The 23,166-nt window shown below is 42.3% G+C and overlaps 1 protein-coding gene across 1 annotated transcript; it reads left to right on the top strand.

Moving 5' to 3' along the window:
• The first annotated feature begins 106 nt into the window (after positions 1-106).
• Positions 107-22,351, top strand: bmp7b (bone morphogenetic protein 7b). Its single transcript, XM_086021419.1, has 7 exons — positions 107-944; positions 15,958-16,150; positions 17,483-17,631; positions 18,528-18,731; positions 20,894-20,970; positions 21,053-21,163; positions 21,292-22,351. Exons 1-7 carry the CDS (start codon positions 545-547, stop codon positions 21,439-21,441), a joined length of 1,284 nt encoding a protein of 427 aa, XP_085877545.1. The 5' UTR covers positions 107-544; the 3' UTR covers positions 21,442-22,351.
• Positions 22,352-23,166: the final 815 nt, after the last annotated feature.

Raw genomic sequence — 23,166 nt, 5'->3', positions numbered from 1 at the left:
ATTTTCCATTCGCCATCGTAACACGTGAAGGAAAATAAGTCATGTCAACGTCGTTAGTCATCACTATTTTGCACTTCATTCAAGTGCAATGATGGCACTTTGTTGAAACGGTGCTGCGCATACAAATACAAATCCTCCGTCTTCAAGTTCATTCAGCTGCCACCCTCTTTATCTCTTTCTCCAGCTCCTCCCATCACAGCTGTCCGCAGGAGTTGTTCTCTCCTGGTTAAAGCCGTCAGCTTCCACTGTGCACTTGTAGTCAGCAGCACACGTAGTGTGCAATCCCTCGGGTTGCGAGCAAAACGAGCGACAGATGACCACGCTTGCCTGGTCAAAAAAAAAAAAAAAAAACCCAAACAAACAAACAAACCAAAAAAAAAAAAAGAAACGTCACGACGAAAAGTCGATGATCCATTTCGGAGAATTTCCCTCAACATGGGGGCAGCTGATTCAGGACATTGAACACGGTTGCTAAAAGTGCCATAACCGTTTTGGAGCGTTTGACAGCAGCGTGAGAGACTTTTACGCACGGCATTTTTTTGCTATGGCACCTCTTCTGGATAGACGCACTCCAGCTTTGCTCTTAATTTGGAGTTACTGCGTCGTGGCCGATACGACTTTTACAAACTTTTCCGTGGACAACGAGTTCCACTCTAGCTTCATTCACCGCCGGCTGAGAAGCCAGGAGCGCCGGGAGATGCAGCGAGAGATCCTATCCATCCTGGGGCTGCCGCACCGGCCGCGACCGCACCTCCACGGCAAGCACAACTCTGCTCCCATGTTCATGTTGGACCTTTACAACGCCATGTCCACGGAGGTGGACGAGGACAGGTACTCCTACCCATACAAGCCCATCTTCACCACGCAGGCACCCCCCATCGCCAGTCTGCAAGACAACAACTTCCTGAATGATGCAGACATGGTCATGAGCTTTGTCAATATAGGTAAGCTGTCTTCCCCATATTATCTTCTTTTAGTTTGTTTCCTTTGGATGTGTAACACGGGAAATCAATTCCATTCGTGCTGAATAATACACAGTGATGGCAAGCCAAGGCCACTAACTTGTGTCAGTTCAAATTCCACAAACGCAAGTAATGACCTGCAAGTCTGCAAATGCGGGTTATCATAAATCACTATCTTGATTGATCACTTTCCTCATGCTACCTTCGAGCATATTATTGTGTGGTGTGCACAGAATGCAGTTTACGAGCTTCTCTGTTCAACAGCTGTGCAACAGCTAAAAGCGCAATGGATTTTGGTGCAGGTCGTTGCGGTGTCCAACGTGTGTTTTCGAAAGAATGGGAGCGTCAAATAGTACAATGGGATCAAAGTGCAGTGGGTACTCCCGTCAAACTGTGATTCAGTCGTGCCCCTACCCTGGCTGCTGAACAATGGCACTCAACTATGAGCCTTGCTTAATGAAGTCAGATGCAGTTGGTCACACGATGAGGCTGCCGCTGTATGCTAAAAGGAATATGTTTTTATTGCATTACAGACGTGTACAAAGTAAAACGTTCATAAGTCAACATAAACTCATTGAAGCTCTTGCAGTTCAGAGCTGCACTTTTACAGTCCTGGTAGCTCATTGTCGGAGCATCTTGGCAGGAGAGAGGGAGGTGACACTGGCTCCTCCGCTGCACTGTGTAATTACAGTGGAGGCTCTGCATTGTGACTATTTTTGACAGGCTGCAACACAGATGGATTTGACCACAAAGACTTCCAAAGTCAAAAGTCCTCGCAAAGTGTGCAGCCAAGGGTGAATGCGGCAAGACGACGAGGAAGAACGAAGACAGATGAGAGAGGCGCTTGCACTTGATTCTGAGTCATGTCAGCAACAACATGCCTTTGTCACATTCGATTTCAAGTCATATAGGCTGATCGGTAAAAGTCACTCTGAACTTCTGAAACCCCTTGGCTTGGTGATTTTTTTTTTTTTTTTTGGCACAAATTCCATACTCCCTTACATGCTGCATCTGCCAACAGGATTCTGTTGCCCTTTGTGATACCATCAGTTTCCTGGAAGCTTGATTAGAAGCAGCAGGTACACTTTGTTTCTTTGCCTTCACAATGAGTGTAAGGGAGAATCAGATGGATTGTCCATTTCCTCTCTAAATTCCTTCCTTTCCACATTTGCTCATTGTGGTTTTTATTTTTATTTAGGTCGCCTGAGAGTTGAATGAGTGTGGCTTTTATTTAAAAACAGTCCCTGGGCTCTCTGGAAGTCTCCAGGGCCTCTGTGCCAAGGTGCATTAGCCTACTATTTCCTGAAAAGACTCTTTTAATGCATTGCCTTATACAGTACTATTAGTGTCAGTCTAAATATTCTGATAACACAGACTAAAGTGCATTTATTTACAGTAAGACGAAAGTATCTTTCACAAAATCCTAGTTGTCCTTCATTCGTTCTTCAGTTGCTCTTCTATCATTTTTTTCATTGTCACCCAGAGGAGTTAGAATTCTTTCTAGTCAGCTTGCGTGAGAGGCCAGCTAGGGTTGGTGCGGGCTTTGGGACAGACCCCCCATCCAGGGACGTCCTCTCGCTGAGTCACCTCCGTTTGAAAGGCCAGCTGTGTAAATGGCTTACAGCATACGTTTAGAATGCACAGCACTATGCACGCAGCCTGGGCCACCCAAACACGTCGTGCATGTTGCACATGAAGCGAAAAGAGGGCACTTTAGAAGGCATACCTTTTCTGCACAATATCTGATATAATAGTCGACTCATTTCAACAATTCATAACTCATCTCAAGAGAAACTGTCAACAATGATGGAACCGTTGAAAAATGTAACCTGGATCCAGGGTCAGTAGATGGATACAGCATTACTTTGTGTTTAATGTGATTGTCGAGGACTATGGGAGCATTTTTGCTCAGCCGCAATGAATTAAGTATTTACTAAGTATTTCCTCTATAACAAATTACAGCTTGCAGGGCTTTTGGCCAGTGCTGCTGAGACAGTGCACTGTAGTTCATTTACTTTGGGTTAAGATTATTCTTACTCAGCTCAGATTTTAAATGCCTATCCATAGTACATTTCCGTGCAGAGTTGCAGTTAAGTAGTCTGACTTTGGTGGCTGCTATTGGCATCCTGGATGACTGAAACAGAACCAACATAGTCACCTGTGTTTGTGTGGGAGGGGGAATGCTGAGAGTCATAGCATTTTACTGGAACACATTAACATTAGAGATTCTAGTCATTTGAATGAACATACCCTGAGGTGAGTGTGGGAATAAGTTTGTATGTAGTCATCATTCATGTTCGTCATTAGTTGTCATTGAATATCTGAAGAGCTGATGAAGCTGATTTTGATGCAGTTTCACATTTTTTTTCAGTTGTTATCCTAGAAACCCCTTTTTACATCCCATGTTTTGTATGCATCATTGTAATGATTTCTATGGACCTACTGTGTCCTTAAAGTAGAAGTCAACCCAAACATATTTTTTTACAGAATATGTTCTATGCAGGCCCACTAGTTGAAACGCGACATTCTGATTAATATTGTGTTTGTGGAATATGAGTTAAACAACAAAATATGCCTGTTTTTAGCCATCTCAGGGGGCGGCCATTTTACCACTTCTCTTGACTGAAATTGACATCACAAATGCTCAGGGCTCTGGTAACGACCAATCATGGCTCAGCTTCAGAAAACAGGTGAGCTGTGATTAGTCGTTACCTGAGCCCTGAGCAACTGTGATGTCATTTTCAGTCGACAGAAGTGACAAAATGGCCGCCCCCAGAGATGTCTAAAAACGGGTGGATTAACTCTTATTCCACAAACACAATATTGATCAGAATGCCTTGTTTCAACTAGTGGGCCTCCATAGAACATATTCTTGAAAAAATATGTTTAGGTTGACTTCCGCTTTGATAAAATTAATTAATATCATTATTATCCTGCAGGAGTTATGCACAATTAGCCTCAAACTGTTAATTTTGTTTTGTGTATATACCTGGAAGTGAAATGAATGCTGTTTAATATATTGTTGCTTTAATTTGTAATTTTGCATCATGTATATATGTGTGTTGCGGTGCAGTCGTATATTTCTGTGTTTGGAATCTAAGACAAAGAAAGCAGCTTGTGTGTCTGCGCTCTCAGTGGGTGATTTGTTTTTCAGAACAAGCCTTTTAAAAAATAATAGTTTGTCATCATCATGGATCATGTCATCACACGACAGCAGGAACAAGGGATATTTCTGTGTTGTGCTGCTGTAATCAGTGCCAGATGTGATATATTTTGCCAAAAATGAGTAAAAAAAAAAAAACGTACATGCTTTTGCGCTTCTCTGTTGTTCTTGCAAAGTGCTAGTTTACATAGCTGAATTCATTCTGAATTGTGTTGTGACAGAGGGGAAGTGTGGAACTTCTTCTCACCAGGTAATTATCTTCTGCGTTACCTTGGTGACCTGACAGGGCACCACCTGGCCCTGCACCATCCCACCTCTTCACTCCCTTAGGAGTTTCCACTTGTATGTCTGCCTGTTATTCCCAAAGCATGGAGCTGTTGGAAGAGCCATGCAGGAAAAATTGTAACTCATCCATTTGTTGAGATTTCATCGAGGTTTTGGCCCTCTGTATTGTGTCACCAGCTCTCAGGGCTGCACGCTCCAGTCATACCAGAGGCATTTATTCATCCATTCTCTCCCCACCTATGTGCCTATTCCTCCTTGCATTCCTCCGCAGTGGGCTGCACGTGGAGCAGAGGTGAATATAGATGTTTCCCACTGTCTGCAGGCCAGAGCAGCTGTGCAGAGAAACTTGATATTTTCTGAGTCCCTCATTGCAACCTCCTCCATCATGTCTGGCCCCGTCTCCGATTCATCCCGCACGCAAGACCACATGACACCGAATACCCCTCGTTTCCTTCCTGCACTAACAGTATTGATTATCAGCACCCGTTCAGTTAGTTAACATAGAGTCCCCGATGGGTTTTGTTGTGTTTAATCTCCAAGCACCAGGTCTGGCCCTCACCTCCTGAGGTTTAAGCCTCCTGTGCGCTCAGACATAAAACATTTCAACACTTTCTTTTGTGTGTTTTTCCACTCCCCACCTCTTTCTCGCACACATTTTCTCTGAACCCCAAACACACACACCCTTGATTTCTCACTTTCCCACCCTCGTAAATACACACACATATTTTTGTCCATCTATTCCAACAATCTGGCTCTGGTTCAACTCTGAGTCGCTTCTCCAAATGGTCGCAGAATACGCAAGCCTGTCATTTCACAATGAGTGCATGCTGCCATTGACAGCATTAGTTGCCTTCCTCAGTTCATGAAATCATTCATGGACCTCTCCAAATTAAACTAAAAGTACACACGTTTAAGTGTGGACTTAAGAAGGAATATGCTTGCACTTTTCGGATGCCCAAAAGGAATCTTGCTAGAGCTAATTAGTGTTATTCAGGGCATGTTTTACTGCCTTTTGAAGAGAGGGGAGTGAGCAGAGGCAATGGAATGTTACAGTTGGTAGAGATAGCCATGCCTTCCTGTCAGGTCATTCCATTTTAATGCCCGCCATGATTTAATGTATTATATGTTGGGCTGGTTTGATAAATCAATACCAGAAAAAGAGAAAAATAATCTTGCATCCCCTCCGGATGCCAGCACAGTTCCAGGAAAAATTCTGCTCTGGATCTGATTCACCTGTTGAACCCAGTAGTCCAAAATGACATCTGGCAGTGTGCAGCAACTTCTCTGCACTTTTGGCCATGCTATGGCACTTGCTGGGAAGATTGATGAAACACTTGGGTGGGTGGAACTTCACCATGCGGCAAGGCATCCAAAAGCCCGGATGTGTGAAGCAGTGGGTGTTCTGAATTTGCTCCTGTGATGGCCAGAGCTCATTCATTGCCAGGAATGTTGGGCTCATTTTGATTATATCGCTGTCCTGCACTGCCCATTTTCAGTAAACTAGCATAATAACAGAACATGTATGCTAATAATATATATATATATATATATATATATATATATATATATATATATATATATATATATATATATATATATATATATATATATTAGGGGTGTCAAAATGCGATCAATTAATTACAGTCACAATTAAAGCGTTCTTTTTTAAATCACGTTAATCAAATTTTTAATCTCTAACTTTACTGTTTTTCTATGATGATGAGATCCGTTTTCATGCGCGGGGCTTGTGCTTGAGTCGTTGGGGGTGTAATAAAAAATGGTCAATGTCACACCCTGAAGTGGACACAAACCTATAAGGCTGTCATTGTGTTTGGCATATCTTGATAGACTCCTATTGTAGGTGGCAGGGAAAGTTCAGGAGCAGAGAGAAGACGTGAAAATGGAGGAACATGTGAGAGTTGTTGGTCCGATGAATGGTAAATTTGAAAAAAAAAACCACCCTGATGGCACTATTGGTAAAGGGAGAGTGATATGCCTTCATTGTAAGAAGGACTTTGCTTACCATAAGAAGCAGTTCAAGCCTACCACATAAATGCAAAGCAACCAGCGCGACTAAAGCTACAGCTATTGATCGCAACGAAGACGCTAATGTAACCATTGCAAAGCACTTTGCCAAACTAAACTAAACAAGTCTGGGACCGACAGGCTGACAAACGTTCTTCGTCCAAAGCGAATAGCGATGAACTGCAGGCTGATCAGCATAGTTGAAGACACGAGATGCATTGAGGTGCTGCGAACAGCATCCAATGACCCCTCATACAAACCACCGTGCACGACTGCAGTGAGGACTAAAATCAGCAAGATGTATGACGGTGAAAAGATAAGTAAACTTGACGTTTTGGTGGGGAATTCTGACAAATGTATAACCGCAGATCACTTTACTTCAACTCGCAACCACAGTTATTTGTGGGTGACTGAACACTTTTATTGATAGTGTAACGCGTCGTAAACATCCGCCTATTCTCACCAGAATAACTGTTAGTCTATGTTGTGTGTGACTACTCGGTGAACATGCTCTTATCGGTTCTCGGGCTCCACGCGTTCTGTTGAGACTTTGTTCAGCCCCTCCCACGAGAAGTCAGTTGTCTTACGGATCCAGCAGAGTATGGACGTCGAGTGATATATCGTCCGCCTACACCAGGGATCAAAGACCGATCAAAGACTAAAGATCACAGACTGCCGTTACCGAGTTATAAACGAGCCTACCTGTATGCCGTTGGAAATTCTGTCAGTGGTACCGACCCGTCCTGTGAAACATTTGCCGTTCTGCCAATAAACGCACCTGACTGCCGAAATCCTTGTCGTGGCATTATTGCCCTCCCACTCGCCTCCAACACCGCGCCAGTACAAGTAAGCCCACGACAATAGTGAGTGGAACTTCAACTCATTTTGCACTGATCGTCGTGAAAACAGAAACCAGCGACTTGGCTGATAAGAAAAAGTGCACAAGAAGATGCAGTACATGTTCATTTACACCCTTTTCACCACTTTTCACTTTTTCTTTCATCTGGGTTACTCTGGCCTTGGCTTATCAGTGACCAGCAGCACATCAAACTCCCCTGCACTTCAATGACTACTAAGCTGATAGAGCAGATCTTCTTAGGTGGTAATAGGGATCGGGTGGTGTGGAAAAGCAAGGTGTAATATCAGAATAGCATTGTGTTCCTTCAAAGCAAATCAGGCCCTTTTATTTTTTGATCCCCTTTTCTTGTGGGAACAGCATGTGCTTTTGCATTAATGTGTTTGTGCCTAATAAAACACAATTTCACAGCCACTTTCCCTGCCCAGTCACCAGCATTGTGTGATGCGTGTTCGAGTTCCTAGCAGAATATTGCCTTAGCGGAAGCCCCATAATACCGACCAGATTCTGCTGGCCAGATCAAAGCTTGCAAAAGCAGCAGCGAATGTTTTTAATGGTGTGGCGAGGAAACATGACATTGGTTATGTGTAGACTTTAAAAGAGAAGGCTCTACTATTATTATTATTATTATTATTATTATTAATAATATTATTATTATTACTATTATTATCTTAAAGCAAATATTCCATTTCTTTTGTTTAGTTTTACTCTCATTTCACCATGAGCATTTTCTTGATTTTAAGTTACAAGTAAATTTTGGTTTGAAAGATCCAGTTGATCACAAATGAGCAGTGAGGGCAATGGGCTGAATAATTAGAAAACAACCAAAAACATGTCCATATATTACATCCATATGACCCTTGACCCCATGTCTCTTGACTGGGCTGTGATAAAAATGAAAATGGCTTAAATGACCATGTATAGCTGACCTATTGTGTTGCATATTATTCAAAATCATTTGGTGGGAGTGTTGCCTAACTGGTAACCCATTGACAAAAATGGTGAACCTATCGTGAATATTGAGTTTTGTACAAAATTAAGAATAATTGCCTCTTTCAAAACACAAGAAAAAACATAGATGCACATCATTATGCCCCACACACGAGTGTAAACAAGTGGAGGAATTCAGCAACCTCTCAACCAATTGAAAAGACAGGCCATCAATTTGTTATAATTAAGAAAGATGCCAGATTTGACCATTTTGACAATGTCAAGTACTGTTATCAACACCACAAATATGGTCCAAACAAAACCATGACCTATACTGTATGTTCTACATATTGAAAATCACAGTGGGGGACTTGTCTAGTTTATTTCAAAATGTTGTTCAATGTATGCCATTGGGAAACACTAATCATTCAAAGCATGAAGAGGACTGGGAGATGGTCACGATGTTGCTTGGGAATGAAGAATCTTGGCCAAAATGCAAAGTGAATGTTAAAGAGAGGAAGGAAGGTTGAGGTGGTTGTGGCTGCTGAGGCCACAAAATAAAAGAACATGAAACACATGCGCAAGAGGTCACTGATGGTGTAGTGATTCACTCGCCTGACTTTCATGCAGGCAGCGTGGGTTCTTGTATGAAAGATGGCTGGCTCTATATGTGCCTTGTGATATGTGTCCAGGGTGCAGTTTGCCTTTCGCCTGAACTCAGCTTCCTGCAACTCTAAAGCATAAGATTCAACAGTGCCAGCACATAAACGTTTTTGGTTTGCATTGGGAGGAAAATAATTCCAATACAAAAGAAAGTATTGCCTTAATAAAACCCACCAAATACAATTTTGAGAAGACTGGAGCAGGTGTAGTGTAGTTACAGCTATGATCATTTTCTGGAGCGCTAGTTGTAGTTGACATGCGAGGGGGTGCCTTTACCCAACATTATAAATTTGTAGTCAATTGGAGGATGCAGGTAGTAGCCAGACCTGGCACCAGACCTCAGTCTTTAAAAAGAAAAGTCAACTCAAAATATGTTTTTCCAGAATATGTTCTATGCAGGCCCACTAGTTGAAACAAGGCGTTCTGATTAATATTATGTTTTTGGAATAAGTGTTAATCCACCCGTTTTTAGCCATCTCAGGGGGCGGCCATTTTGTCACTTCTGTCGACCGAAGATGACATCAAAGTTGCTCAGGGCTCACGCAACGACCAATCACAGCTCACCTGTTTTCTGAAGCTGAGCCGTAGCTGTTATAGCAGGCGCAATTTACAGGTGCACACACACACACACACACACACACCTACACACACACACACACACGCTTCAAATTTACTTTGCGACTGTGATATGTTGTTGCAGATTAGATTCCCTTCAATCAAACAAGATCATGACATTTAAAAAAAGAATTGTGTCTGAGTGCTAAAGAAATCAACAGTAGCATTTCTTAACACAAAAATGCCTACTATGATTAAATGAAACAAAAGTTAATTTAAAAAAATGTTTTTGTTAGTGTTTAGAGATCTGTGACTTAAATGTGTGTGTGGTGGGAGGGGAGGAAGGGAGGCCACAAGCAACTTGGTGGGCGGGCACGGACCTCTGTGGCCCACAAATCTGTGCTGTGCTTTATTGAGGAGATACACATCTCTCCAATGAAACACGATTTGATGCCAGGGTACGATACATTTTAAAATGTAACGATTCAATTTGGTCAAATCAAAATCGATTTTCAGATTGAAATCATTTTTTTGTTACACCCCTAGCTGTGACTAACCAAGTTAAGTGCATCCACCCATTTTCTATGTTGCTCATTCTGTTGAGGGAGACGGGATCTGGTGCCCAGCTAGCTTGGTTGCCAGTCAGTCACAAAGCACATACTGTATGAAAACAAATAACTTATGACAACGTTGCTGAATGGGATTGAAACCCATGTTGCTTGCATGAAAGTCAGATGAATGAACTACGACACCAAGTCAAGTCAAGTCAAGTCACATTTATTTATACAGCCCTTAATCACAGGAAAGTATCAAAGGGCTTCACATATGCACCAGATCATATACACGACATCCCGTGATCTTAACCCCAGGAGGGCAAGGAAAAACAAAAAAAAAACATCTGGGGAAAAGTGAGAAACCTTGAGAAGGGACCACAGATGGGGGTATCCCCCTTCCAGGATGATCAGGCTGCAATGGATGCCGAGTGGGCAACATTGAACACAGATTACAGTACTTTACAGTGTTTGTTAAAGTGATGAGAAAGTTAATCAAATGAAGTGCTGCAGGAAGATAACATCAAAGTGAGCAGGGGCCCAATGGTCAAAATCTCCATAACAGCGCCTCCGAGGATGTGGTCAGCCTCCAATCTTGTAGCAGTCAGTTGCTGTTGGATCGAAACAGCAACCTCCAATTCGGTCGTCATCACCTAATTCCCAAGCCTGGTAAAAGGGGGCAGAAAAAGAATAGAAGCGGCAGTTAAGAGGCCAAAACAAACAGTTCAACTAAATGCAGAATCGTACAAATAAGTCTTAAGTCGTGTTTTAAACATTTCTACTGAGGTAGTGCCTCTAATATCCGCAGGTAGGGCATTCCAAAATATCGGTGCCCGAACAGAAAACGCTCTAGAGCCTGTGAACTTCTTTTTTGCTCTCAGGATCACTAAAAGGCTGGCATTTTGTGACCGAAGGTTTCGGATCGGAACATATGGAATCATTAAGTTGACGAGATAGGAAGGTGCTAAGCCGTGCAGTATTTTGTAGGTCAGTAGCAAAACCCACAAATCGCATCTCAAGTGGACTGTTATCCAATGCAAATTGCTCTAATATTGGAGTAATATCGAACTTTCTCGTCCTTGTCAAGTCTTGCTGCGGCATTTTGGACTAACTGCAGACTTTTAATACTAGACATGGGAAGACCAGAGAGCAAAACGTTACAATAATCGAGGTGAGATGTAACAAAGGCGTGGATTAAAATTTCTGCATCACTATTCGACAGAATTGGAGGAATTTGAGTAATATCACCGAGATGGAAAAATGCGGTTCTAGTAATTTTCTTAATGTGCATTTGAAAAGACAGAGTTGGGTCAAATAAAACACCAAGATTTTTTGTTGAATCACTTTGGGTAATAGTACATTTATTGAGCTTCAGAGTGGTGTTCATAAATAGGTTCCAATAATCAACCTCCTCTCAGATGAAATGCAGCAATGTCTTTCCTCATTTCTGCTTCTGATTCTCTGTAGCTGCGTATTGTGTTTTACTTTCTCTCCAGACACTTTAGTTGCCTGATAAGTTGATTACTCTCCACTATAACGTGGTTCGCGCCAGACCTTTGTGACAAGTTTGCCGAATCACCCAAGCACTTAGTCTTTCTGTTTTACGACTCCATGTCGATAGTTAAGCACTTAGCACGGCTTTGCCATGTTTTTGCACGTTCTGCTACTAGTCCTCCTTTCATGCTTTTCATGCTTTTCATGTTTTTTAAACTTAAAAAAATAAAGCCTTTGTCGCTGCCATGGAGGCTTATGTGATTTATGGGAATGTTGATATCGGATGAAAAGTAAAGTTTGACCTCTGCGGCTCCGCACGCATCATGTTTAACCACATTAGCTAGTGAGTCGTAGCTCGTAGGTAGCTGGGGCACTGCAATATGGTGTCAAAAAATGTTGACATCAACAATTGCTCACATCTTCAAAAACTCAAAAACAAACTGGATATATTTTACAGAGGTCTTTGCCTACTTTCTCTTAGGGCTAGCGGCTAGCCATACAGTTTGGCATTTCTATCTCACCGAGCAGTGAGCACGGAGGGAGATACAAAGACGTCATCAACATGCGTGACTGGTAGGGTCCAAATCCCTACCTACCAAATTCATACCTTCTGTTGAATATACCATTTATACTGCGCATTCCTACTACATCCATTATAATGTTCTGCAAAACAACATTCCCAAGAACAGACTGGGCAAGCTAGGACATGAATGGTCAACAGAGACAAACAACATCTGTGTGAGGATGTCATTCTGTTACATTTATATATCTGCAGATACAGTCAGGGTAATTGAAACATGTGGTTGCACTTGATCATCTTTAAACAAGCAGCAGTCCTACATGTTCTCTGTGTTCCAGGCTGTTACATATGGAGTATACCATAAATCTCTGCTCAGTGATGCCCAGTGAAGCATGAGGTGGAACCTCGCTCTATGCTTTATGGCTGCAGAGAGAAAGCATGTTTGATGACTGCACTGAGAGACAAGAAAGGCCAAGACCTGTGATCTGCAGACTGCATGCCGGCTAGAGAACTCATAAAGGTTTGATTTGACCACAAGTAAAAGACTCTTCTTCCTGTGGTTTCTGCCTCAACTTGCACGCATAGCCTACAGTCTGAGCGGCACACGCTCAGGCGGACACACGCACGCGCGTGCACACACGTGTATGTGCTTATGTGAGTATGCGCACAAATGCTGCAACAAGTTAATGAATGATTGTCAAGTGTGACTAAGTTCTAACGTGAAACTCTGTTGACCCTTTTCCAGTATAAATACATCACACGGGCATGATGTCATCAGTAGTCAGCAGCGGGCAGGAAGTTTCTTGACATAGTAATCGCCCTACTGCGGTTAGCTGAAAGATCAAACCCTCTTTAAACTTTATAGGATAAACATCTTGAGCAACTTGTCCCTTCTTTGCAATCCCTATTTCTTCCCCGAGCTCGTGGAAACTATGACTACTACTTGTTCCCTGGATTGTCATTAAAACGTTGTCAAGGCAACTGAGAGGAAGAAAGAAAGATGCGGATCATTATATCGTGTCATTCAAATACGCATGGCTTGTGAATGCTCCAGTTTCTGCCATCAGAAAATGATCTACATTTGACTGATCATGGGAATCGGCTGTATTGTAGGACTTAATTACCTCCACAGGGATGTTGTGGAACAGACATGGCTAGGGATGGGAAGGCATTAAAAGAGTGAGGGGGTGAAGATTAGGCTGAAGTGCAGCTGTGCCAGGGGTGAGATCCCCCCGGGCCCCCTGCCATGCAGCGGAAGTGTTCAAGGTGCTACTGAGGGGTGTGATGGTGCTTAGCAGACACTTGGGCTAATGTGAGCCGTCAGATCTGTCCGCTGTTGCTCCGGAGGCCGAGGTGTCTGGGATGCTTCTTGGGTCTGTAAGACAAGGAAAGGAGGAGTGAGCTAGGAGAAAGGGAAAGGACAAAAAATATGATGTGGATATTTTTGTTCTTAAAAAATTAACACCGATGACAATCAGTCATTAGTATTCTTTTAAAAACAAACAACGGATGCTGCTGTAAGCTTGTAGCTTGAAGAAGATTTCTTGTCACAGTGGTTGCCAGGTGCATTTATAACTCACAATTGTTTGGGAGCTTGAAATTATCATCCATCATCTTTGTTGTGTTTTGTTTGCTACATATGGTCAAGTCAAGTCAAATGATGTGGACTCACTGCTTAATTAGCAGCTTGTATGAAAAGCGAATCAGATGCCGGATGACTGATGAAAGCATCTCACTCAGTGTGTGTGTGTGTGTGTGTGTGTATTCCTGAGTGTATACGCGTCCATTTGTTGTTGCATCTGTAATTATGGATTACAGAAAGCCATAATGATTGTCTAACTGTGCTGTGACGCACGAGGCTATCTGCTTCACAGGCGCTACTTGGTGATACTTCTCCCATGTGTGTGCATGATGTGGACCCTCGGCACACTTATATAGTACGAATGGGTATGTTTACTTTGTTTGCGGTGTGCATGCGTGTGAACGTTTGTTTGTAGCACAGGTGGAGCAATGGCTAAACACTCCCGCCTTCAGGAAGTCATTAATGTTTCTTAAAGTTTGGCTCCCACATCTAATGACTGCCATGCTACTGTAATTGCCAGAGCAGGTTTGTGGTTGGGCTAAAGCTCCACTACTGCTGCCACAAACTACACAAACTCGTACCTTGACTTTTGTCGAGATGCAAATGAAATGTCTCACAAAAGAATTCAGTTTAGTCTAGAGCAGGGAGAGCGAGTTGGCTGCTTTGGGAGCTGAAGATCCGGATAGGTTTCTTCTCAAAAAGGAGTGCACCTGTGCTAGGGGAAGCAAGGAATAGAGTTTGCAATTTACAGTATAATTGAAGCTGTGAAGTTTGCAGAGTTTGATTTTATTTTTCTACTTAACATTTGGTTAATCTATCAAAACCACTATGTTGAAAGAGTGCAGAGGCAAATCACACACTGCATTTAAACAATGTTGTGTCGACTTTTTATATTTACTGTAAATAATAGATGTTTGATATTTAAGGTGCAGCCAGTCTTTAAGGCGCAAGTACATATTATGAGTCTCTTTGAATCCTACTGATGATGACTGGGTTTATGAGAGACATAAAAGAAACGGGATGTAGAGTCTGCTGGGTAAAAAAAAACATCACAGCAAGCAGTGCAGAGGAAGCAGCAGGTGCACTCAGAGTACAACTCTGCACTGGCATGTGTCAAGCATGTGTAGTGGAACATGCGTAATAATGACATCATGGCGCATTCACATTGCCAACAACTGCTTTAGAACATGTGCGCTGTCATCAGAAATTCTCATTAAACTGGGGCGTTTATGTGCCTGAGAGTGAGTGTGGTGTTGGTTTGAAAAATAAATTGCTGTTTTTTCTGAGAAAGTTGTTAAGTAGTAAAGAACATTTGATGGGTGGGGCTTAAATCAACAGAGCGGGGGTGGATTGTGTTAAACACACTTTCCATGTGCTGGCATACTTTTTTGAGGATCATTTTATCTTTGGTGATTTTTCCACTGTCAATTATTCTTTGTATAGTTCAAACATATCAACCTATTTTATTCCTGTATTCCTCAACTGTCCTTTACTTTACTAAAATTTTTTTTTTTCTAAATATTAAACCAAATAAAACAGTCAAAACTCATTGCATGTTCTTCAGTTCAAAACCCAAATTTGATATGTGGATCCCGCCCAAGACACAAACTAATCTTAATGTATAGTTTTTAAAATGACATATTACGTTTGTGTTGTACGCAACAGATTAGTCTGCCCTGAGATTGACTGGAAACCAGTCCAGGCTCTAGCTCACTTGTATGGAAAATAAATGGATCGATGTATGCAATTTAGTCTGACAATTGGAAAGTTGATGAAAAGCTGACCTGGGATTCATTTTGGATTCACACCTTAAGTTTGGGATGAGTTGATTCAAACTGTTTGTGGCTGTGTGTGAGGTCTGCCTGAGTGTTCATCACAGAGGAAAAGTGGATGGAGTTATAGAGAGCTGAGGCACTGATCCCTGAGCCGTCCTGCCGGGACATAAGAGGAACACGCTGAGGGGTGATGTGGGGGTTCACTTCCCAAGGGGGTTACAATGTGGTGGCTAGTGTTGTGGAGATGATTGGAACTATGTACTAACTATGTCTTCCAAACGTGGATTCTTGACTCACGACAACCAGATGATGGGTGGACTGGATGACTCTCCGGGGCTGAGGGGGGAGAAGAGAAATGCTCGTAAACTTGTCAGAGCGCGCCTGCGTCTTTATCATGCTGGTCACCAGATGTGTCGCTTCTTGCTCCTCATGTAGGGGCGACCATTAAGACAATGCGCATTAATGCGTTGAATGTGGCACTCACTAACTTCCAAACAGCAACAATGAGCTATTTACAAATAACTGTCATTCAAAGACAATTCCTTTTCTACATGTGATGCAAGATCTCTGTAGCCATCTTTGTTTTCTTCTTGCAGTGGAGCATGACAAAGAATTCCTGCCAGTGCGACGGCATCATCGGGAATTCCGATTTGACCTGTCGCAGATTCCTGAGGGAGAGGCGGTCACTGCTGCTGAGTTTCGTATTTATAAAGACTTCATTCATGAACGCTTTGATAACGAAACATTCCGCATCAGCATCTACCAAGTGCTGGAGGAACATTCTGATAGGTGAATAGTTCTGTGTTTTTTTTGTTTTTTTGTTTTTGTCTCAAAATGTGTTATGGTATGTATTGGTGTGAACAACTAGCAGAATATGTATATTTGATTCACCCGCTGGGTCATTTCAACATATTTTATTGTCATTAATCATTTTTTCTGTCTTTCTGCATTGTCTGATGCTGCCTCGTTCTGGATGATTAACACATTGTCAAATGTAATTAAAAAAAGGATTAAGTTGAAGAAAAAAAAAAGCATGCATTGTAGCTTTAAAGAGGAAATAAACCCCCAATTTTTTTTTTTCAAGAATGTGTTCCAAGCAGGCCCACAAGTTGAAATACGGTATTCTGATTAATATTACGTTTGTGGAATATGAGTAAAGCAGCAAAATCTTCCCCTTTTTAGCTTTCTCAGGGGGCGGCCATTTTGTCACTTCTGTTGACTGAAAATGACGTCACAACTGCTCAGGGCTCAGGTAACGATCAATCGCGGCTCAGCTTCATAAAACAGGTCATCCGTGATTGGTCAGCACCTGAGCACTGAGCAGTTGCGATGTCATTTTCAGTCGACAGAAGTGACAAAATGGCCACCCCCCGGATATGGCTAAAAACAGGTGGATTTTGCTGCTCAAGTCATACCACAATGCCGTGTTTCAACTTGTGGGTTTGCATAGAATATAGTCTTGAAAAAAATATGTTTGGGTTGACTTCGTCTTTAATCATAACGCTTCTCCAGCAAAACCACATGTTCTGCATCCAGGCTGTCAAAAGATGCCGCTATGGCCATTGACCTGTTTTCTGCAAACACTACAAAAGTGTTCAACAGTAAACAACGCAGTGGTGGGTTTGTCTACATGAATGAATCAGAGGCCTGTGACACACTATCTGCCTGGTTGAAAATAGGTCGGGAAACAACAATGGGCGCATAACGAACAAGGGATTTCACTCTCCATCCCAGAAAGGCGACAAAATCACAAGGTGGTCTTTTGAACAATGTGACTGACCCTGCGCCATTTAGCTTGCTACATTTCTCACAGATTTGTACTTTTTCACAACTATTTCCTCCTTCTGGATTTCCTTCTGGCTTTCACCATCTTTGCTCCAATTGACTTATGATTCATGTTGCGACAACACTTAAGTCTGTGATGGACTGCGTGTGGTGTATGAATGGGCAGTCATTTATAAGGTCATTATTCTCAATAAAAGAAATGTAGTGTTCCCCTGGGCTTCTCCATCTGCTCAATCCTCCCGACCTCCCTCTTTGCTTGAACTTCATTCCAATCCCTCTGCTGCTCCTTGTGGTTGTTTGCTTGTGACACTCTCATCTTCTGCGTTCTCTGCACAGAGAGTCTGACCTTTTTCTCCTGGACTCACGAGTCATCTGGGCTGCGGAAGAGGGCTGGCTGGTTTTTGATGTCACGGCCACCAGCAACCACTGGGTCCTCAACCCAGGAAGAAATCTGGGTCTGCAGTTGGCTCTTGAGGGTACAAACGGTGAGTGCCACAAGCATCCCTAACTGGAGCGCTTGAAAGGAAAGACAAACAATAGTTCATCAGCACCAACACACATAAATGTTTCACAGTTTATTGACGTTTACCAGTAGAGAGAGGATGTAAAAAAAAAAAAGAAAGAAAAAAATTCATACTTTCATTCCAACGTGTGTCTGTTGTTTTTATTTGATATTTTTTCTTTGTTTGACGGTGACGCCTGTTTGTGACGTGAGGATTATGTTGGATGGACCGGGACCGCATGGTCGATTGAATATGCTGACGGGAACTCAGTATAGTTGTTAGGCGATGCCCAGCTCTGGAAAACACTATCAACAAACAGAGTTGATGACATGAGTGTGATTAACGACATGATCTCTCTCAGGTTGGCAGGATGTTACATGCTTGGCAAGGAAAACAGATGCTTTCATGATAACGGAGGGAACGCTTATGAGTGTGTGTTGAGGGGGAGTGCCTATGAGGGGTTGCGGGCGAGCATGTGTAGACAGGAACACAGGACGGTCTGCCGGCAGCGACAACCAGGAGCCTTGATTTACCACCAAACGGTGATCAGACGCACATAGTTCTGTGCAAGCGCAGGGCCAATACACGCACACACACGTGTGCCAACACACCCACACAGAACACGCAAACAGGACGTGAAGGCCTTGATGTTCACCATTGCCTCTTCTTGACAAAGAAGGGGTGATATATATATATATATATATATATATATATATATATATATATATATATATATATATATGATGCATTTAAAAAGTCATTTTTCAGTAATATGTCAAGTGTGATTTTAGTTCTCATTTCTAGTCTCATTTCCAACAAGCTTAATTTCAATCTCAGTGACACTTTGTTTGCACTCTTCTCTGTGTCGCCATCTACAGGAGACAGTATAAACCCTCGAGCCGCAGGGCTGATCGGTCGGAGTGGGCCGCAGAACAAACAGCCGTTCATGGTGGCCTTCTTCAAAGCCACTGAGGTGCACCTGCGAAGCATTCGCTCAGCACAAGGAGGCGCCAAGCAGCGCAACCCGAATCGCTCCAAAGGGGCCAAGAGCCAAGAGGCCTTGCGAGTGGCCAACATTGCAGGTAATCGACAAAACTGTGTTCAGGAGGAGTAAACTACACAGAATATTACGGTTGCACACTGACTGGTCTGCCCTATTCTTTGAGAGGCCCCAAAAGAAGTTTGGCAAGATTAAATTGTGAGATAACAAACTTCTCTAATCACCAGTCCAGCTGCCTGACAAGTTTGGCAACATCATATCTTACAATTCATCTGCTGAGAAGCCTTCCAGGAACCTGCCAGTTTGTTCATGTATCAAATCATTAAATTATTCCAACATTTTTATTCAACCAAATGACATAGCAGTCATTTCTATACATAACTAACAATCGTAACATTTGAGAAAGACAAAAAACATGCAATCCATATTGCATGACCTTTCACTGGAGGTGTGAGAGGTTCGTGTTTATGGGACCTGCTGAAACATTAGACCGTAATGCGAGAGGTTTGAGTATCCCTCGGCCGCCTTTGTTTATTTACACAAGCATTACAAGAGCATTAGGGCCCATGTTCTCGACGAGGAGGTAAAAGGCTTTTATAGCAGAGCACATCTGGGGTGTGCTGCGGGGCAACCGGGGCCAAAAACACATGAGCCTGTTTGGAACTTTTTTTTTTTACCAGCATCCTCTTAAGTGGATGATGAGAACCAGTCGCTCCTGATCACTGACAACTTGGACCCTTCTTAGCCAGAAATGCAGCACAGGACACCGGTGGTCACCAGAACAAGAGAGAAAGGCAACTATTGTTTCTGCAACGTGAATGTGGTAAACAGCAGTGGCGTACAGCATTGGGTGGGCGATATCGTCCTCGATATTATCGTTAGTGTTGTAGTCAAGACCTACACCAACCGAGACCAAGACATTATTGAGACTAGAGATTATCGAGACCGAGACAAAACCAAGACTGTATAGAGAAAATAAAATAAAAAAATCCCCATCCCAAAAAAACAGAACAAAATGACCAGTATCTTTTTTTCATTATGGTTGCAACAAAAACAAGTGCAACAACAAACAAGTATGTGCTTCGTGCAAACAAACATCAAATTATAGAAGCCAGAGAAACACATCTAAAGAATCTTTCTTCAACATTCTCCTTATTGAGTTTTTATTGTCTTAAAATATACTTTCACTTTTTTTGAGCAATGTTATTAAGATAATTTGATGAACCGTATTCATTCAGCGTTATTGACTTTGTACTGGTTAGCCCAGTGTTAGCTTTCAGATTCAATGCTGAGCCAAACGATCAACTTTTTGCAGCTGGAGGACCAAAATAGAGGATGCTGTAGAGTAGAAATATGGCCCATTGGTCGCGTCTGAAGCTCAACCTATTTACTAGTGTAATGAATAATGTGTATATATTGTTTGTTATTGTGTTATCTTGCTTTTGACAATGCTACGCAAGCTAACGTGGCTGTAATATTAAGTCGCGTTAGCTCTGAATGTGGGCAAAAAATGATCGAGAGTAGAAAAGAGCTTATTTTCGCGCATTGTCCAAGACAGGGGTGTTCTGATTTTAACTTTCTCAGTGTAGTTATTTATTTTAACCGTTACTTTATCTGTCTTTATGCTTCCTCTCAATGTGCTCATAAAAGTTGGAAGTTGTGCCAGCGGTTTCTGTAAGCAGTGCAACACAGAGTTTTCACTTCTCAAAGTGTTTCTGCTTACATTTCACATGGTAATTAGGTTTGGGTAATTGGAAACTTAATTAGTGTTGATTTTTTTTTTAGTTAATTTTTCGGGGGTGCTGCGTCTCCAGTCGTCTTCATCCTCTCTGGCACTCCAGGCGACACCGGGAAGAAAGCGCAGCACCTGCATTCTGCGTTTATCACTAATCACAATAGTACTGGCCTGGTCTTGATCAAAAATCCCGAGTCCGACCTGTCCGAGACCGAAACATTCCGAGACGACAAAACTTTTTAAATGTGTTCTCGAGACCAAAACGGATCTCCTTTTACAACAGTGACACAAATGAAGAGAAAAGCAAGACAACAAAGCTTGAAAATGCCATGAAACTCAAAGCTGGCGCAACGTGACCTCTGAGCTGGGTGGCCCGTTAGCAAATTGTTGGTATAGCTGGAGGTGATTTCCGATGGCGAATGTTGAAATGTCTGTTTGAATCTGCGCTGTGTCAACTGGGCCAAATTGTTGTATGAGGATGACAAATGTCTCCCCCTCTCCTTGCACAGAGAACAGCAGCACTGATCAGAAGCAGGCGTGCAAGAAGCACGAGCTGTACGTCAGCTTCCGAGATCTCGGGTGGCAGGTACGAGCTCCTCACATCGAATGTCGCGTCTCAGCCTCCCTCTGTGTCTCCTTTCTAAATCAAACTTCTGTCCCATGCCCAGGACTGGATCATCGCCCCCGAAGGATACGCAGCGTACTACTGCGAGGGCGAGTGCGCCTTCCCACTCAACTCGTACATGAATGCCACAAACCACGCCATTGTACAAACTCTCGTGAGTGATCTTGAGAAACTTTTACAGTCTAATCATCCCATCAACTGTCAAGAAAATGTCAAATTGAGTTTTGTACCGAAACCTTCGCAAAATGACCACCATTTTTTTTCTTCTTCTGGCACACACAGGTTCACTTCATCAACCCGGACACGGTTCCAAAGCCTTGCTGTGCTCCCACGCAGCTCCACGCCATCTCGGTCCTGTACTTTGACGACAGCTCCAATGTCATCCTCAAAAAGTACCGCAACATGGTGGTCAGAGCTTGTGGCTGCCACTAGACGCTGGTCACCTTGTCACATCATAGCACACAGACACACACAGCCGGACACAATCCTGACAAGTTTTGGCACAAGCACGTGCGGTCCAAGACAATTTCCTGTGTGCAAAAAGCTCTTGTTTCGTCTTCAGGGTTGTCTCCAAGTAAACACTGTGTTGTGTGGCTGAAATGAAATTTTAAATTATACACACATACACACACGCATGCGTGCTTACCCCTACACATACTCACGCACGCAACACACACACACACACACCCACACACACACATTTGTGCTTTCTACTGTGTATACAAGACATTTTAAGCCGTGTATTCATTCACCATCAACAATCTTGTTTATTTTGGGTTGTGTTAGTTCCTTCTTTTGCTGTAGATGTTTATTTCATACGAGAGAACCTGGACTCAAGTTAGGACTTAATGAAGTGTATAAACGAATTGTAAATAATGTTGTCAAACTAAGCAAATAGTGTATTTATTGCCTGAGATGTTAGTCAGGTTTGTGTGTTTGTGATGCTGACAGCTTTCTTTCCCACACAAAGAACTTGGAAGGGAAACTAAACATAAAATGTCCCTGGGATTGACTGACCACTGGTCCAGGGTGTATCCCGCCTCTTGTCTGAAGTCAGCTGGGCTAGGCTCCAGCTCACCCACCACACTAATGAGGACAAGCAGTATAGAAAATGGCTGGATACATAAGCATAAAATGACTCTGGCGTGACTATGCGCACACTTGTCATGGAAATGGTGACTTATTTAATCAGTGGAAGCTGCTACATAAACTTGAAAGCTGTTTTCACAAAGTGTCTGAGGGAGGAAGGGGAATGGCATGGAGTGGGGTTTGTTGTGCGAGCAGCGTTTTGTGCTCCTGACATGTTCAGGCTCTCTGCTGTAATAAAAGTTGTCATATTCTAGGTGGTGTATATTTGTGAGCTATCAAAGATGTTTCAAAGTGTGACAAACTGCTACAAAGCGTCCTTCGGGCATTTAATGTGCATAAACAGCACAATTAAGTGGAAAAATGTAATGAGAAATCTGTACATTACACTTGTATCTCCACTTTAGTTGCAGATGAAATGCGTGTGTGTGTGTGTGTGTGTTTCTGTGTCAACCTAATGCAGTGAAGATGTCAACATAAAACACCTTTCACGTAGCTATTTATTTCTTAACAGTATGATTATTATGGTGGTTTTATCTTACTGCAGTGTGGTGTAGAACTGTTACTTATACTCGTATTTAGGTTGCCTTAGCTACAGAGAAAATATTACAGACATATCTCATCATGACAGCTTAAATAAAAAATTACCAATGTTACTATGATATTTTAAGGCAGATTTTGGATATTGATAATGAATTGGATAATTTTAGATTGTGTACCTAATATTATATCTGAAGATTTTAGTACTTTTTGTGTTTTTTGTTGTTGTTGTTTTTAATTTTACTTTGGCATACATCAGTAATACTTGAAAGTTTGACTAGAAAGGTAGCAAAAAAGATGAGACTTTTCTTTGATTTTCTTAAAAATAAAGTCAAACCAAACCTATTTATTTTCAAGAATATGTTCTATGCTGGCCCACCAGTAGAAACACGGCATTCTGATTAATACTGCGTTTGTGGAATATGATTTAAGCAGCAAAATCCACCCATTTTTAGCCATCTCAGGGGCGGCCATTTTGTCACTTCTATCGACTGAAAATGACATCCCAGATACTCAGGGCTAAGATAACGA

This window comes from Filicampus tigris, chromosome 1 (genome assembly GCF_054856515.1).
Source record: "Filicampus tigris isolate MCC_2025a chromosome 1, RoL_Ftig_1.0, whole genome shotgun sequence".
In the NCBI taxonomy this organism is placed as follows: Eukaryota; Metazoa; Chordata; class Actinopteri; order Syngnathiformes; family Syngnathidae; genus Filicampus; species Filicampus tigris.
Note: the sequence above shows the minus strand (reverse complement) of the source record. Positions and strands in the feature narration are given on the sequence as shown.

Excerpts from the sequence above, each read along its gene's own strand:
- bmp7b (XM_086021419.1), top strand. The coding sequence starts at position 545 with ATGGCACCTCTTCTGGATAGACGCACTCCAGCTTTGCTCTTAATTTGG. Across the intron at positions 945-15,957 it reads CATGAGCTTTGTCAATATAG|TGGAGCATGACAAAGAATTC; the intron begins GTAAGCTGTCTT and ends TTCTTCTTGCAG. Across the intron at positions 17,632-18,527 it reads GGCTCTTGAGGGTACAAACG|GAGACAGTATAAACCCTCGA; the intron begins GTGAGTGCCACA and ends CGCCATCTACAG.